Source organism: Diceros bicornis, chromosome 24, assembly GCF_020826845.1.
Source record: "Diceros bicornis minor isolate mBicDic1 chromosome 24, mDicBic1.mat.cur, whole genome shotgun sequence".
NCBI lineage: Eukaryota > Metazoa > Chordata > Mammalia > Perissodactyla > Rhinocerotidae > Diceros > Diceros bicornis.
Genome location: NC_080763.1, coordinates 9,301,474 through 9,319,426, shown reverse-complemented (window position 1 = coordinate 9,319,426; position 17,953 = coordinate 9,301,474). Strand labels below are relative to the sequence as shown.

Genomic DNA, 17,953 nt, shown 5'->3' with positions numbered 1-17,953 from the left:
GCAGTGTGGGCAAATAGGCAGGACTGATGTGTAAATATCAGAATGTTAGTTTGTTAAGAGTAAGAAATGTTCAGAGAGCCCTGTTATGGTGAAAAAATCTTCTTGGGAAGCTGAAATAATCAGAAGGTTTCTTGGTGCACAAGACATCAAAGCATCAGGAATGAGGTGGAGACCTCAGAACACCTGTTCTGGGAGATGCTCCATGAAAAAGAAAGTTTGTGATCACATAGGTTTGAGAAATACTGCATGCACTAACCCCTGTTGGGGATTCACAGTGCGGACGTGTGCACGGTGCCTGCCAGCCGCAAGCGCCAGAGACTGCCGTATAAACTGGACTATCAATTCCAAAGCTAGTAACGAGGAAAATACCCAAGCTGGAATACTCGTGTGAATTGGCCAGCACCGTCACGCCCCTATAGACCAGTGATTCTCAAACTTGAGTGTGCATTAGGATCACCTGGAGTTCTTGTTAAAACACAAATGACTGGGATCCCTCTCCCCCTGAATATCTGATTTAGTAGACCTGGGGGTTGGGGTGAGAGAGTGTATTTCTAACAAGTTCCCAGGTGATGCTGATGCTGCTGGTCCTGACCACACTTTGAGAATCACTGCTCTAGACAAATCTTTATGGAAAAGCAAATTACAAACAGAAGGTGGATTTCTTGATGAGTTGGCATCATGAGCTGCATTCACTTGTTGCATCCATTTTTCAAAGATAGATATAAATCCAGGTACCCACACTCTCTGACAGGTGGTCGTCTCCTGGACAGTCCTCAAAAACTGGATCTGTGTGAGCTCTTTGGTTTTCCCTAGGTCCCACATTCAGTTTTTGAGCGCTCCCTTCTCAACCCGTCACGATCACCTGGTTAGGTTATTTGATTAGACTTGTTTTTGCTTTGCTTCCTTGAAGCTACTCAATCTTTAGGTTGATTCATTCTTGGAAGGCTTCCTCTGCCAGACCCACAAAGCACCCCCCATCTGACCCCCTCTATCCTGGGCTTCTTTTTATTGCATTTCTGTGGAGGAGTTGACTTCTGGAAAATAAATACCAACGACTGTTTCCATTTTCCTGGGCCTTTGCACACAATCTCCCTGAACTAACGTTTTTAGCCCTGGGGACTGGGAAAAGGGAAAAGGCCTTTACATTGCAGGAGCTTTTAACAAAGGAAAATATAGAAGTGGCACCAATTGTCGCTCCTCTAAACCTTTTCTTGTTAGCCCCAGGTAAATGTTTCTCGCAATCTTAAGGTCTTCCTCAGAAGTATGTGGCCCACAATGGATACGTGAAGTTAATATCTCCCCTTGAACTCAGATTTGGTTGCAGCTGGGAGAAGATAAGAGGGTTCAAATTAGGCTTCAAGCATCCTCTGAACAGTGAGGATGCACTCAGCCCCCTCCTCCCCAACTCCTGTCCATCAGAGGAAGGCTAGCTTTCTCCTGGGCCCTCCCTGCAGGGTGACGGCATCGGAAGGTGGCTGGACGGGTGGTGGGATGTCTATCTTTCTTTGGCTTCACCACATATGTCAGGATGATAAGATAGATGGCGATGCCACAAATCAAGCCATTTGGCCACATTCCATTTACCTGTTCAAAACTGTTTTTGCGTCATTGTATACTTTAAACCAAAACATCCCGTAGTTATTACCTGGTATGTGGGGACTGGTGAGGTGAGACAGGACCACATGACATTTTGCAGTGGTAAACAGTTGCAAGGTTGACACTTGTCTTGTGTTTCCTTCTGTCCTCATCTCAACCAAGTTTAGGCAATCACAAATACAACTCTAAAATAAGTGTCTCTTACAATTTCCCTCTTTATGTTGGTTAGTCTCAGCAAACAGACTTCAAATCCCTTTCCCAAAAGCCATCCATTTCATGCCATGACTGATTCTTTTCTCCTAGTGAAAAGCAAGAGGAGCTAGCAAGGCAGCACGAAAAGGCTGTCCTGTCATTCAACCACACCATGGAAGAAAAAGCCACTACTGCTGTTTACATCAATGAGACTTATACCAAGATAAACTCAGAGGAGGAGGAACTAGAATTGCAAAAAAAATATATTCAGGATGTAAAGGAACAAATGGAAAAAGCAAAAGCAGAACTTTTAAAAAGAAAACAAAAATTGTGTGAAGAGGTAAGTGGTATGACATTTTTTAAAATACGTACTGAATTGTATAGGATTCAAGCAGGAAAAGTGGGAAATAACGTGTTTGTCCTCGAGGCTAGCAAGCGCTCCTGTGGCATCTTCTGTGAACATTGGTGTGGGGATAGGGCAGAGACTCAAGGACACTGGAGCCCCTTGGGGAGGACATTTGCTTGTGTATCAGCATCTCAGTTCATGGGAAAGAATATGAGTGGTAAGATTTGTAGCCCTGGGGTGGCCTCTTGCTCATATGCAGCCTTTTAGGGACAAGGCATTTGCCTCCATGTCATCTGGTTGCTTTTGAGAGTTCTGAGGCCTTGTCTCTATGGACAGGACCAGGGAGTTCAGCTCTGCCAGAGCCTGTGGCTCCTGCTGAGTGAATCTGGGAGGAGCGGCCTGCAGAGGGACTCGGCAGAGCCTAGCGCCCCAAGAGTGAGACCAGCAATTCTGTGATGGTGGGGCAGGGATAACCACTGCATCTTGTTGTCCGCTAGGCCAGCAAGATGTTAATGAAAATTCACCATCAGAATGCTGTATGACCAGTTCCTCCTTGTTCTGCTTAGCATTGATTCCATGGTAAGACTTGGGCTGTTTACAAATTCCAGCCAGTTCTGAGCCTCTTTATCCACTAAAACCAGGCATTATTTTTCTCGAGTATAGAAAGCTCAGCCCTGGTCATCCTTGGCACAGGCTCTTTGTGAGGTAGCTGGCAGAGAGTCCCTTGGGCATCCTGCAGCTGCTAAATAGAAAGCTGAGCTCCCTGGACCTTCTCAGGGGTTCCAGCCTGGGCTGCAGTGCTGGAATCAACTGAAATCCGTGTCTCAAAAATAGCGATGGGCTCCTTCACTGGGCTAGACCTTACCTGGATTTATTGTTATCACAATGAAATGGACATTTCAGGACAACAGGAACAAAAAGGGGTTTTCCTGCTTTCATTCCCTATCCACAACAGTGCGGAGGGCCGCTCATTTGACCCCACTGTTTCCAGCCCTCTGCTGAGAGCAGCGTTGTGTTCTCTCTGAGCTGTCCAGAACCCCCAAGCTGGAGTGGCTCAGTTAAGTACAGGGGCCAAAAGTGGGGTGTGTCTGTGTGTGCACATCTGAGTAGCAACTTCCAAGGCGATGGGCAGTGAGGACAGGGGAGCTCTGTCCCTTTTCTTTACTTCCCCTGGGACGAAGAAGTGGTCAGTGGTGGCATCGGACCTGCGCTTTGCCCACCAGGAGGAAGGCTCCGCAGGGCAGGGATCGTGTGTGTTTCATTCCCTGCTGTGTCGCAGCACCGCGGGCAGGCCTGGCGGACCTCGCACATGCTAGGCACTCTATAATATCACTTTATTGAATGAATGAGTTTCTAACTTCATTTTAAGCCCTAACGGGAAATTTTTTCCCTTCCTATTCTTTAATATAAATGTTAAAATGCGAGAAAGGAAAGCCAGAGGGGCTTCAAATAGGGAATTTGCAAACATGACAGATTCTTCTTCCTTATGTGAATGGTCTTTCTTAGGGATCCACAGGCTTTTTCTGGAAAGGACCAGTAAATAGTAAATATTTAGGGCTTTGTAGGACATACAGTCTCTGTCGAAACTACTCAGCTCTGCCATTTTAATACAGAAGTAGCCATAAACAATACCTAACTGAATGAGAGTGTGTTACACTGTGTTTTACAAAGAGAGGTGGTGGTGAATCTGGCCCATGGGTTGGTGTTTGCCTACCCCAGTCTATCTCCCTGGAGAAGGGCACCAGTTAGGGCACTCTCAGATGCAATAGCAGAAGCCCTGACTTGAACTGGCCTAAATTGTAAGGGCATTTATTACCTCACACAGTAGGAATTCCTGAGGTAGGACAGCCTCTAAGACTAGTTAATTCAGTGGCTCATCCCTCCTCTCCTCCATCCTTCATCTTAAGGCTGGTTACCCTCATGGTCACAAGATGGCTGCCGGTGACAACTGGACTGTGGGCTTCCTTATTCAGGTAGAAAGAGGAAAACCTTCGCCAACCAAGGACAATATGTCTTCCTGCTGTGTCTGATCTGGTCAGGTTAAGACAGCGCCCACCCCTGGAATAATAATGGATCCTAAGGGAATGCTGTGTGCTATAGTTGGGCTAGACCAACTGAGGTAGATATTAAGGCATCAGCCACCAACCTTCACTAAAGACACATTGATAGGCCGTGGTAACAGCCTGTTAATTCTCTTTACTTCCTAGGAGAAAGGAAACACTGTTACAGGCGTCAGAGAATCTTGCAATCCATAAGATCTCCCCTAACAAAACAAAATATTTTTTGCCAATATTATTTCTATAATTGCAAGACCTTGGGAGAAGGCTTAGTCCAAAGTATGAACATAGAATTCCAGTTTTCAACAAAATTTATTAATCACAAAGTTTCATTCATATGCAACTGTGCCCTGATGCAGAGATAAGTGAGAATGATCACATTCGTTCAGAGTGGCCGCTTTGGGGGAATTGACTGCTGGCTTTGATGGAAATCACCCAAAATATGTTTTTATAACTCTTTAATACAGAGTTGAATGTACTTTCTCAGGCCTTACAATTTAGTTGTTACTTTTTTCTTGATAATTCATTTTGTCAGACAAATCCATGACGCGTTTGATTTTCATAAGAGGGTACTCACTTCATAAGGGTCTGACAAGTGATCAGAATCTGTTTGATCTTGGTAAAATGGTAAGAAATTATCCAGGATTGTGAGCTGCCTTGTCTTCGGTGATTTTGTTTACTCTGTCTTTAGTCTGTTTTATTTCCCATTAAATAATGTGAACTTAGATTTCCAGACAATTCTTCATTCCTTCCTTCGACTCTCTTGATCTGCTTAGCGCACTGTCCATCTGGTAACCATTGCTGTTGTGTTTTACCAGTAAATTGCTACAATGGCAATTGCTTTTATAATTTGCTATTAATGATCATTGTTTTATTGCTCTTATAAATTTACTATTTCAACATTTTGTAATTGCAGTTTAGTCCTTGTGTTTCACTATTTTTCCTGTGATGCTGCAAAACAAGCAAACCTTGTTTTTTTATTTTTAATTTGTTGATAGATTGAATATGGTATACTTAGATTGAATATGAATTTGACAAAATAAACAAAGATTTCCTAAACTCCCTTTTCCTCATGAGCTTTTTGATTGATTTATTATGTTTGTCACTACAGATTGATGAATATAAAAATCTCTGTGAACTTAGGAGAAAGGAGACTTTTGAAAAGAAGAAAGAACTGGATAAATTAAAGCTTAAAGTGTCAAAAATGAAAGAAACAGTTACTACCAGCACAGTGGTAAGAAAGAATAAACGATGTGTTTCCAAGCCTGACCCAGGCACCTCTGTGAACACTGCCTTAACTATAACTGGTAGTAGGTGTTTTAAAAAAGGAGTTGATTTTAATTCCTCTTCATACCATTCTGGGGAACTGTTTTTGGCATGTTAACATATTCTGACACTTTATTTAGAGTGTTGTGGTGCAATTGTGTTTTCTTCTTCAGGAATATGCTGGGAAGAAGGAAGTTGGGAATGCACATCCTCTCCAACACTTGTTATTTCTTGTCTTGTTAATTATAGCCGTTCTGACGGGCATGAAATGATATCTCATTGTAGTTTTGATTTGCATTTCCCTAATAATTAGTGATATTGAACATCTTTTCACGTGCCTCTTAGCCATTTGTGTATCTTCTTTGGAAAAATGTCTGTTCAGATCTTTTGCCCATTTTTTTTATTGAGTTGTTTGTTTCTTTGTTGTTGAGATGTGTGAGTTCTTTATATATCCTTATTTTAAAGATAAGAAAACTAAAGCTTATGGAGGTGGCTATAATTGAAAAGGTTAATGTTAATACCACTTTTATGTTAATTAAAACAAAAATGCCAGGGCCGGCCCTGTGGTCTAGCAGTTAAGTTCTTGAGCTCCCCTTCGGAGGCCTGGGGTTCGCAGGTTCGGATCCCGGGCGCGGACTGACGCACCACTTGTCAAGCCATGCTGTGGCGGTGTCCCATATAAAGTGGAAAAGGATAGGTACGAATGTTAGCCCAGGGCCAATCTTCCTCAGCAAAAAGAGGAGGATTGGCAATGGATGTTAGCTCAGGGCTAATCTTACTAACACACACACACACACACACACACACACACACACACAAAACCAAAAATGCCTGTCAATCTTCTCTCATGATTAGTTGAATTAATGAGTCTTTAGTGTATTTCTTCCATCTGTAAAACTTGAGAATTACATGTAAAACTATATGGGGCAACAGAAATATTGAAATATGACAGTTCTTATCAGAATGCTGTTAATTCCGTTACAGTAGTTCCCCCTTATCTGTGGTTTCAAGTTCCGTGGTTTGTTACCTGCGATCAACTGTGGTCCAAAAATATTAAATGGAAAATTCTAGAAATAATCAATTCATATATTTTAAATTGTGCACCATTCTGAATAGAGTGATGAAATCTCCCACTCTGTCCCGCCTGGGAAGAGAATCATCCCTTCGTTCCCGGGATCCACGCTGTATATGCTACCCGCTGGTTAGTCACTTAGGAACCTCTGGTTATCAGATCGACTGTAAGATATCCAGTGCTTGTGTTCAAGTCACCCTTATTTTACTTAATAATGGCCCCAAAGCGCAAGAGTAGTGATGCTGGCTGTTCGGATACGCCCAAGAGGAACTGTAAAGGACTTCCTTTCAGTGAAAAGGTGAAGAAAATTCTTGACTTAGTAAGGAAAGAAAGAAAAATCATATGCTGAGGTTGCTGAGATGTATGGTAAGAACAAATCTTCCATCCACAAAATTGTAAAGAAGGAAAAAGAAATTTGTGCTAGTTTTGCTATTGCACCACTGACTGCAAAATTTATGGCCACAGTGCATGATAAGTGCTTAGTTACGAGGGAAAGGCATTAAATTTGTACAATAAGATATTTTGAGAGAGAGAGAGAGAGATAACATGCACATAACTTTTATTACAGTATATTGTTATAATTGTTCTATTTTATTATTAGTTATTATTGTTAATCTCTTACTGCGCCTAATTGTAAACAAAACTTGATCACAGGTATGTAGGTATAGGGGACAGTACAGAGAGGGTTCAGTGCCATCTGTGGTCTCAGGCATCCTCTGGGGGCCTTGGATCGGAACCCCCATGGATAAGGGGCGAGTACTTTATACCTTGTATAGGCTGGTTCTGATCATAATAGTTACAATATATCTATTATGATATCCAATTATAAAACATTAGTAAAATCAAAAATTTCCTCCAAATATGTGCATTTAAAAAGATCGTTATCTGATTTTTAAATATCAATGTAGTGAGGAAGCATGAGTCAGGCCAGGCTCGAAGGAAAACATACGATCGTATAAAACAGATTTTATCTGCCTGTCCAAGCTCATCTGTCTCCAGTTTAGCCTCATAAATTGTTAAGTCAAGTCCGCCACCAACCTGGCTTGGGAAAATGAAGTATATGGTCCTTAATTTGTGCTCCACAGATCTCGAAGGCCAAGTTAGACAAGGCTTGGAGGTGGTAGGGATAAACGCCCTTCCAGTGTCATTCTGCACCCTCACAATCCAGCCTGTCACTCCCACTCCACCTTACCACTGGAGAATAGTGTTCACAAACTTGAGTGTCACGGAGATCTGGGTGCAAATTTTGGCTCTACCAACCCAAAGTTTCCTCACCTGTAAAATGGGTGTAATAATCTTCCGTATTTCAAAGGGCTTTTGTGGAGGTCAAATGAGGTCATGCCTATAAGGCTTTTACCTGAAGGCTTTGTATTTGGTAAAGTTTGTTGTTGTTGCCTGAGATTAGAAAACAACATTTTGGCTGTGGACTGAGACAGCAAAGAATTTCAGATTAATCTTCATGTGGTAACTTTAGTTTAGAAAACTCTGCATCCAGGTCAAGCTGATGTGATGTTGGCAGAAAAAAATAATCGTGTGTGATTCTCAAGGTGGCCTGCATGTCCAGGGCAGGGAGGACTGAGGGCGAGAGGTAACAGATGTCAGCCTCGTGGGCCTTAGCGTGTAGTCACTAGTCCTGGTGACTGGTCAGAGTCCTTTAGTCACTCTGCTGATTTTGATGGCAGTTCTAGGATTTCAGACCCCTGTTAACTCTGGAACTAGTTATAGCCCAGAAGTGTAGTCATGTGGGTACTTTGGAGAAAGAAATAATTTGGGAGAGCTGTCACCTACCTGTGTCACCTGGCATAACCGAGAGCACCTCTATGCTCACCACAGGTGTTTCTCTGACCCCACAGTGCTGTGCAAGGTTAGATGGCATAAAATAACCTGTGCATGGTAACTCTGTGCCACAGAGCAGAGGAGTTTGTTTGATCAGCTTTCTCTCAGCTCCATTCTCCCTCAAAAGCTGAAGTGCAGACCCAAGGCTCTGAGAAGTTTCCCTTCCCTTTTCTTTATTCCAAAACTGCATTGTAAAAATATCTGTTTCGAGGAGAGAGTCAAGATGGTGGCGTAGGCAGACTCTGAACTCACCTCCTCCCGCGGACACAGCCAATTTACAACTACTCGTGGAAAAATTACCCCTGAGACAGAACTGAAAACTGGATGAGAGGAACTCCTGCAACAAAGGACAATCCTAACTAGGGTAGAAGAGGCAGAGACTCCCTTCTGGAGAGGAAAAACGCCGCCTTCACAAGCCGCCCGCCTCACGGCCGCTGGGAGCCGCCCACAGGTACGCAGCCTCTCTGGAGGCGCGGGGCCCTGAGCCGGGAGCGCCCCCGCTGTGGGCATTTTGTGGACCCAGCACAATTGAGACGAGTGGCAGAATATCTGACTTTGCTGCTACTAAAACATTGGAGAGTACCCCCAGAAAACCCGGTTCACAAGGAAACTAAAACTGGCTCTTAAAGGGCCCACACGCAAACTCACCCGTTTCAGAAAGCACCTAAAATCACCAGGAAGAAAGGTGCACAGTGCTGAGGTGAAAAGAGACTCACCTAATAGGCCCTGAGTGCATCTTGGTGAGGGGTGAGACCTCTCCAGGGACTGGGACATTGGCGGCGGCCATTGTTGTGGCCTGGTGTGGGTGTGCTGACACAGACACCATTGGAGTTCTCCCTGAGGCCTGCTAGCCCAGGGTCTGCCCCACCCACTAGAGCACCGATTTAATCCAGCTCAGCCAGGGCAGGCAGCCCACCCTAGAGACTGTCCCCACCCAACAACAAGCCCTCAGGCAACTTGTGGGCCTGCATAGATTGATGACTGGATTCTCTGCAGCCTGGCAACTGAGCCGACTTCAGTAGTGCAGAGCGTGCACAAGGAGTGGGTGGAGAGTGTGGGGCGGCGGTGGAGTGTGTGGGGCTCCCACCGTGGAGAGACTGGGTCCGCTTCAGGAGGTCGGGAAGCGCACACGGGGCAGGACTGTGTTGACTGTGTGTGTGGACCTGTGGGCGGCAGGGCTTGTCAGCTGCAGAAGACTTGTGCTTCTCAAAGACCCACATAGGAGGTTTGCCCCACCTTCCAAAGCCTGAAACAATTGGGTGCTCCCGTGCCTGCGGCCAGCCCCACCCAGCTGCAATCCTCAGAGAACTGACAAGAGACCTAAAGACTGAAGGCTTATAGCAATTGTAAGGCCCTGAGCCTAACAACCTGCCACTCTGGGGGCCTACTCACTTAAAAGAAATACTGCAACACAAATGTGGTATTAGAACTTGCAGCCAACGGTGCTGGGGCTCCCCACACCTGATAAAGAGACTGAAGGGTGCACAACAACTACAAGCAGCTGAGCATTACAACAGCTGGCCAGGAGCATAACTCGGCCTCCCTGGGCGCCTACAGAGAGAGCAAACAGGCCACAACAGAAGGACACACGTAGCCCACATAGGGGTCACCCCTGGAACATTGACAACTGAGGGAAGCACACTGGAAGCCTCCTAAGGCATCACTTACATAAGGTCACCTATCCAAGAGCAGGAGACGTAGCTGACCTACCTAATACATAGACACAAGCACAGGGAAAGAGGCAAAATGAGGAGGCAAAAGAATACATTCCAAGTAAGGGAACAGGACAAAACCCCAGAAAAGGAACTAAGTGAAACAGAAATGAGCAACCAACCCAACAGAGAGTTCAAACAAAGAGTGTGGAGCATGCTCACTGGTGTGAGGAGAAGAATAGAGGAACTCAGTGAGAATGTCAACAAAGAAATGGAAGATATGAAAAAGAACCAATCAGAAATGAAGAATACAATTCTGGAAGTGAAAAATTCACTAGAGGGACTCAAAAGCAGAGTAGAGGATACAGAAGAATGGATCTGTGAGCTGGATGAAAGACTAGAAGAAATTACCCAAGCTGAACAGGTAAAAGAGAAAAGAATTAAAAAGAGTGAGGACAGTCTAAGGGACCTCTGGGACAACATCAAGCACACTAACATCCATGTTATAGGTGTCCTGGAAGGAGAAGAGCGAGACAAAGGGGCAGAGAATCTATTTCAAGAAATAATAGATGAAAACTTCCCTAACCTAAGGAAGGAAACAGACATCCGGGTACAGGAAGCACAGAGAGCCCCAAACAAGATAAACCCAAAGAGGCCCACACCAAGACACATCATAATAAAAATGTCCAGAATTAAAGATAAAGAGAGAATCCTAAAAGCCACAAGAGAAAGTCAAGTTACATACAAATGAAACCCCATAAGGCTATCAGCTGGCTTCTCAGCAGAAACCTTACAGGCTAGAAGAGAGTGGCATGATATATTTAAAGTGCTAAAAGGAAAAAACTTACAGCCAAGAATACTCTACCCAGCAAGGTTATCATTCAAAATGGAAGGAGAGATCAAAAATTTCCCAGACAAGCAAAAATTAAAGAAGTTTGTCACCAAGAAACCAGTGCTACAAGAAATGTTAAAGGGACTTATTTAAGGGGAAAAGAGAAGACCACAAACAGGAAAAATTATCTATTTCCACGATAAGAGGGTAATGGATACAAATGCACAAAAAAGAGGTTAGATATGATATCAAAAACATAAAAGGAGGGAGGAGGGGAGTTAAAGAGTACAGCTTTCAGACAGAGGTCAAACTAAAGAGACCATCAATTCTGCATAGAAGAAGAAAGGAACAGAGAAAGACTACTAAAACACTGAGGAAAAAAAAGTTAAAAATGTCAGTAAGTACATACTTATCAATAGCTAGTTTAAATGTCAATGGACTAAATGCTCCAATTAAAAGGCATAGGGTGGCTGATTGGATAAAAAAACAAGACCCATATATATGCTGCATACAAGAGACACACTTCAGACCTAAAGACACTCACAAACTGAAAGTGAAGGGATGGAAAAAGATACTCGATGCAAATGGCATGAAAAGAAAGCTGGGGTAGCAGTACTCATATCAGACAAAATAGACTTTAAAACAAAAACTGTAAAGAGAGACAAGGAAGGGCATTACATAATGATCAAGGGAACAATCCAACAAGAGGATATAACACTTGTAAATATCTACGCACCCAATGTAGGTGCACCTAAATATATAAAGTAATTATTAACAGACATAAAAAGAGAAATACACAGTTTCACAATAATAGTAGGGGACTTGAACACTCCACTTACACCAACGGATAGATCATCCAAACAGAAGATCAATAAGGAAACATTGGCCTTAAATGACACACTAGAACAGATGGACCTAGTAGATATATACAGAGTATTCCATCCAAAAACCAAAGACTACACGTTCTTTTCCAATTCACATGGAACATTCTCCAAGATTGATCACATATTAGGCCACAAAACAAGTCTCCATGAATTTAAGAAAATTGAAATAATACCAAGCATCTTTTCTGACCACAATGGTATGAAACTAGAAATCAACTATAGGAAGAAAATCAGAAAAGCCACAAATACGTGGAGATTAAACAAAATGCTACTGAACAATGACTGGGTCAATGAAGAAATCAAAGAAGAAATAAAAAAATACCTGGAGACAAATGAAAATGAAAATATGACATGCCAGAATTTATGGGATACAGCAAAAGCGGTTCTAAGAGGGAAGTTTATAGCGATACAGGCCTATCTCAACAAACAAGAAAAATCTCAAATAAACAATCTAACAATGCACCTAAAGGAACTGGAAAAAGAAGAACAAACCAAGCCCAAAATCAGTAGAAGAAGGGAAATAATAAAAATCAGAGCAGAAATAAATGAAATAGAGACCAAAAAAACATAGAAAAAATTAATAAAACCAAGAGATGGTTCTTTGAAAAGATCAACAAAATTGACAAACCTTTAGCTAGACTCACCAAGAAAAAAAGAGAGAAGGGACAAATAAGTAAAATCAGAAATGAAAGAGGAGAAATTACAACAGACACCTCAGAAATACAAAAGATTATAAGAGATTACTATGAAAGGCTATATGCCAACCAATTGGACAATCTGGAAGAAATGGATAAATTCTTAGAATCATACAACCTTCCAAAACTGGATCAAGAAGAACTAGAGAATTTGAATAGACCAATCACCAGTAAGGAGATCGAAACAGTAATCAAAAACCTCCCCAAAAATAAAAGTCCAGGACCAGACAGCTTCCCTGGTGAATTCTACCAAACATTCAAAGAAGACTTAATACCTATCCTTCTCAAACTCTTCCAAAAATTGAGGAGTTGGGGAAGCTCCCTAACTCATTCTATGAAGCCGACATTACCCTGATACCAAAACCAGACAAGGACAATAGAAAAAAAGAAAATTACAGGCCAATATCACTGATGAACATAGATGCAAAAATCCTCAACAAAATACTAGCAAATCACGTACAACAATATGTTAAAAAGATTATACACCATGATCAAGTGGGATTTATTCCAGGTATGCAGGGATGGTTTAACATTCACAAATAAATCAACCTGATACACCACATTAATAAAATGAAGAATAAAAATCACATGATCATCTTAATTGATGCAGAGAAAGCATTTGACAAGATCTAGCATCCATTTATGATAAAAACTCTGAATAAAATGGGTATAGAAGGAAAGTACCTCAACATAATAAAGACCAAGTATGAGAAACCCACAGCTAATATCATCCTCAATGGTGAAAAACTGAAAGCCATCCCTCTAAGAACAGGAACCAGACAAGGATGCCCACTGTCACCACTCCTATTTAACATAGTACTGGAAGTCCTAGCCAGAGCAATCAGGCAAGAGAAAGAAATAAAAGGGATCCAAACTGGAAAGGAAGAAGTGAAACTGTCACTATTTGCAGATGACATGATTTTATATATAGAAAACCCTAAAGAATCCACCAGAAAACTTTTAGAAGTAATAAACGAATATGGTAAAGTTGCAGGATACAAAATCAACATACAAAAATCAGTTGCATTTCTATGCACTAACAACGAAGTAGCAGAAAGAGAAATTAAGCATACCATCCCATTTACAATTGCAACAAAAAGAATAAAATACCTAGGAATAAACTAAACCAAAGAGGTGAAAGAGCTGTACATGGAAAACTATAAAACATTGCTGAAAGAAATTGAAGAAGACACAAAGAAATGGAAAGATATTCCATGCTCTTGGATTGGAAGAATTAACATAGTTAAGATGTCCATACTTCCTAAAGCAATCTATAGATTCAATGCAATCCCTATCAAAGTTCCAACAACATTTTTCACAGAAATAGAACAAAGAATCCTAAAATTTATATGGAACAACAAAAGACCCCGAATAAGTAAAGGAATCCTGAGAAAAAAGAACAAAGCTGGAGGTATCACACTCCCTGATTTCAAAGTATACTACAAAGCTATAGTAACCAAAACAGCATGGTACTGGCACAAAAACAGACACACAGATCAATGGAATAGAAGCGAAAGCCCAGAAATAAACCCACACGTCTATGGACAGCTAATCTTTGACAAAGGAGCCAAGAACATACAATGGAGAAAAGAAAGTCTCTTCAACAAATGGTGTTGGGAAAACTGGATAGCCACATGCAAAAAAATGAAAGTAGACCCTTACCTTACAGCATACACAAAAATTAACTCCAAATGGATTAAAGACTTGAATGTAAGACCTGAAACTATGAAACTTCTAGAAGAAAACATAGGCAGTACGCTCTTCGACATCGGTCTTAGCAACATATTTTCAAGCACCATGTCTGACCGGGCAAGAGAAACAATAGAAAAAATAAACAAATGTGACTACATCAAACTAAAAAGCTTCTGCACAGCAAAGGAAACCATCAACAAAACGAAAAGACAACCTAACAATTGGGATAAGATATTTGCAAACCATGCATCTGATAAGGGCTTAATCTCCAAAATATATAAAGAACTCATGCATCTCAACAACAAAAAAACTACCAACCCAATTAAAAAATGGGCAAAAGACCTGAACAGATATTTCTCCAAAGAAGATATACTGATGGCCAACAGACACGTGAAAAGATGTTCCAAATCATTAACTATCAGGGAAATGCAAATCAAAACTACAATGAGATATCACCTCACGCCCGTCAGAATGGCTATAATTAACAAGACAGGAAACAACATGTGTTGGAGAGGATGTGGAGAGAAGGGAACTCTCATACACTGCTGGTGGGAGTGTAAACTGGTGCAGCCATTATGGAAAACAGTATGGAGATTCCTCAAAAAATCAAAGATAGAACTACCATATGATCCAGCTATTCTACTGCTGGGTATTTATCCAAAGAAATTGAAAACACAAGTGCATAAAGATACATGCACCCATGTGTTCATTGCAGCGTTATTCACAATAGCCAAGACTTGGAAGCAACCTAAGTGCCCATCAAGGGACGAATGGATAAAGAAGATGTGGTATATATACACAATGGAATACTACTCAGCCATAAGAAACGATGAAATCCAGCCCTTTGTGACAACATGGATGGACATTGAGGGCATTATGCAAAGTGAAATAAGTCAGAGGGAGAAGGTCAAATACCGTATGATTTCCTTCATTAAGTAGTAGATAATAACAACAATAAACAAACAGGTAGAGACAGAGATTGGATTGGTGGTTACCAGAGGGCAAGGAGGGAGGGAGGAGGGTGAAAGGGATAATTTGGCACATGTGTGTGGTGATGGGTTGTAATTAGTATTTGGGTGGTGAACATGATGTAATCTATGCAGAAATAGAAGTATAATGATGTACACCTGAAATTTATACAATGTTATAAACCAATGTTACTGCAATAAACAAAAAATTAACAAAATAAAAATAAAAATAATAAAAATATCTGTTTCATTATGAATTTTCTCCACCCATATTTCCTTCTTTTAAATCATGCTAACATTTTTTCATAATACCCAATTGTTCCATTTCCAAAATACTGATTAACTATTATGAAAAATTCTTTTCAGTGTGAACCAGTTTGGTAAAAGACCCAATTTGTTTTGACTTTTTTATAATACACATTCTAGTATCCTGGAATAATATTTTGAAGATGATTATGAAAATACAGATTTGTTTAATTTTTTTAAATGGTAGTCAAAATGAATTCATGTCTTGAAAGTTATTTTATAGTTTTCACATTCTCGTTGCTATATTTGGTTGCTCTCCCCCCAATTTTTTTTTTCTGATGATTTCAGGATTATTTCTGTCCAAGGTTATTTTATGAAGAAACAAGTATAATGATTGCTTTTTATTTTAACTAAAGGACACCCCCAATGTAAAAGTTGAGTGGGTAATACATGAATATTTAGTGAATTTGATGTGGGGCCGCTGAGTCGCGGGTTGAAAAGGAATTTTCAGACATGACCCGCTCAGTCCTTCGTGCACCTTTATTTTGTGTTCAGCATGGGGACAGGACCCGTGGACAGTCAGGAGCTGCGCGGGGACAGGACCCATGGGCAGTCAAGAGCTGCGTGGGGACAGGACCCATGGGCACTCAAGAGCTGCGTGGGGACAGGACCCATGGGCAGTCAGGAGCTGCGTGGGGAAAGGACCCATGGGCAGTCAAGAGCTGCAGTGCAAGTGTCTGTGCGGGGCCATTATATATGATTTTAGCTATTTTACTACTCTAAAGAAACGTCAAAGGAGAAAGTATTAGGTGGTCTGGTTAGTCTCAAAGATTAGAGCATGAGAGCGGATGAATGAGATGTGTCCTTGCATTCCAAGGTATGGTATGCCTCAAGGAACATGCAGGCAGGAGAGTAAAGTCATTGATCACCTCCTGAGGTAAATCCCTTCACTCCCAGCCAGAGGCGATTGAGTGAGTAGGGGCATGTGAGACTGAGTGGAGTCTTATGGAAATTGTAAAACGAGTCATAAACAAGGTTTCAACCACGTCAAATTGAACTGCTGTCATGAATCATTTGGTGATGATGGAATGCCATATTTCTATTGACTTTTTCCTAGGTTCTTAGCGATCACAATTTAGAGATTGCACAACTACACGAATCAATAAGACATTGGGAACAAGAGGTCGAAGAAATGAAGAAATCCTGTAAGATCCTGGAGGATAAAATGTAAGCATGATACTTTATTTTTTTATTATTATTATTTTTTTTTTTGGTGAGGAGGATTAGCCCTGAGCTAACATCCGTCGCCAATCCTCCTCTTTTTGCTGGGGAAGATTGACCCTGGGCTAACATCTGTGCTCATCTTCCTCTACTTTATATGAGATGCCACCACAGCATGGCTTGATGAGTGGTGCGTTGGTGCACGCCCAGGATCCCAACCTGCAAACCCCGGGCTGCCAAAGCGGAGCACATGCACTTAACCGCTGTGCCACCAGGCCAGCCCCATGATACTTTATTTTCACTGAAGCATTTCCGCATGTTATGTTCCTTTCATTTTTAAAAATATTTCTTTAATATTAGATGAAAATTATATTCTCTTAATTTACTAAAGTTTGTGTGATTGTCAGCTTTATAGAACCACCTCTTTATTCTGAAATTAACCAGTCTTTCAGATGATCAAGAGAAAAAATTGAGGATGATGTGGTCAGTTTAGGAAAAGAGAGGGACTCTTTGGAATATATTATCCTCACTTCAGTTCCTGACTCCCTCAAACAGATATGCCCCTGGGGGAGGACATTAGTGGGACCTGCCTTAAGGCTACAAACTCACCTACCATGTTGTTACAGTTGTAGTTCTTAGTCAAGGGGGACTTACAGAACTTGTTGAGAAAATACAGGGAAGCCTCAGGGCAAAAACTTCTACCCATGGGACTGGAACCAGAAACTGAAGGAAATCTTCCTTCCATCCCAAGGCCCACAGTCTCTGCTTCCTCTTGTGAGTGTGTTTCATTCTTCTCTCTTTATCTCCATGCTATGTTCCCTTCTTGGTAAGCCCGTGGCTAAGTATGGCCACTCCGAACCGTCTGAGTTTACCTGTCACAGGTCCATCTATCTCTAGGGATTGACCAATAGACTCTCTCCCAGAAGAATTCCCAGCTTTCCCATCAGAAGCTGGCTCAGCTCTGGACAGGAAGGTGGGGTCTTAGAAGACAAATATGGCTTCCAGGCCTACCCCCAGGGTTTGCTGATGGTTTGAAAGACAAATTGTGGACTGAGCAGATTCCCTAAAAGTAACTTCACCTGAGGAATCCTGCTATAATATGGCTCCTTTCTACATAGGTTTGAATGGATTATGATTAAAATTATGTCTTCTAAAATAGCAATTGCACGGTACAATGCTTCTCCTCCATCATCAGTCCATAAAACAGGCAATAATCTTTATGTTCAGTACCAGATTTTAAAATAGAAAAGCTCAAGTAATATTACAATTAAAACCCAGAATGAAAAATCTTCTTTGAAAGTGATTCAATAGTTATAGTTCATACATAATTTAAAGAAAAACTAGGCAAAGAATCATAGTGGAAGATATAGATTAGCTCTTAAATTATTTCTAGGAGTT

General features: G+C 41.5%; 1 protein-coding gene across 1 annotated transcript in view; it reads left to right on the top strand.

Moving 5' to 3' along the window:
* The window catches only part of CCDC175 (coiled-coil domain containing 175), a 68,176-nt gene that overhangs the window by 9,218 nt on the left and 41,005 nt on the right, over positions 1-17,953 (top strand). Inside the window, exons 5-7 of the mRNA XM_058567974.1 lie at positions 1,900-2,128; positions 5,303-5,425; positions 16,452-16,561. Of these exons, the coding sequence (XP_058423957.1) occupies positions 1,900-2,128; positions 5,303-5,425; positions 16,452-16,561 (462 nt within the window). The remainder of the gene's footprint in view (positions 1-1,899; positions 2,129-5,302; positions 5,426-16,451; positions 16,562-17,953) is intronic.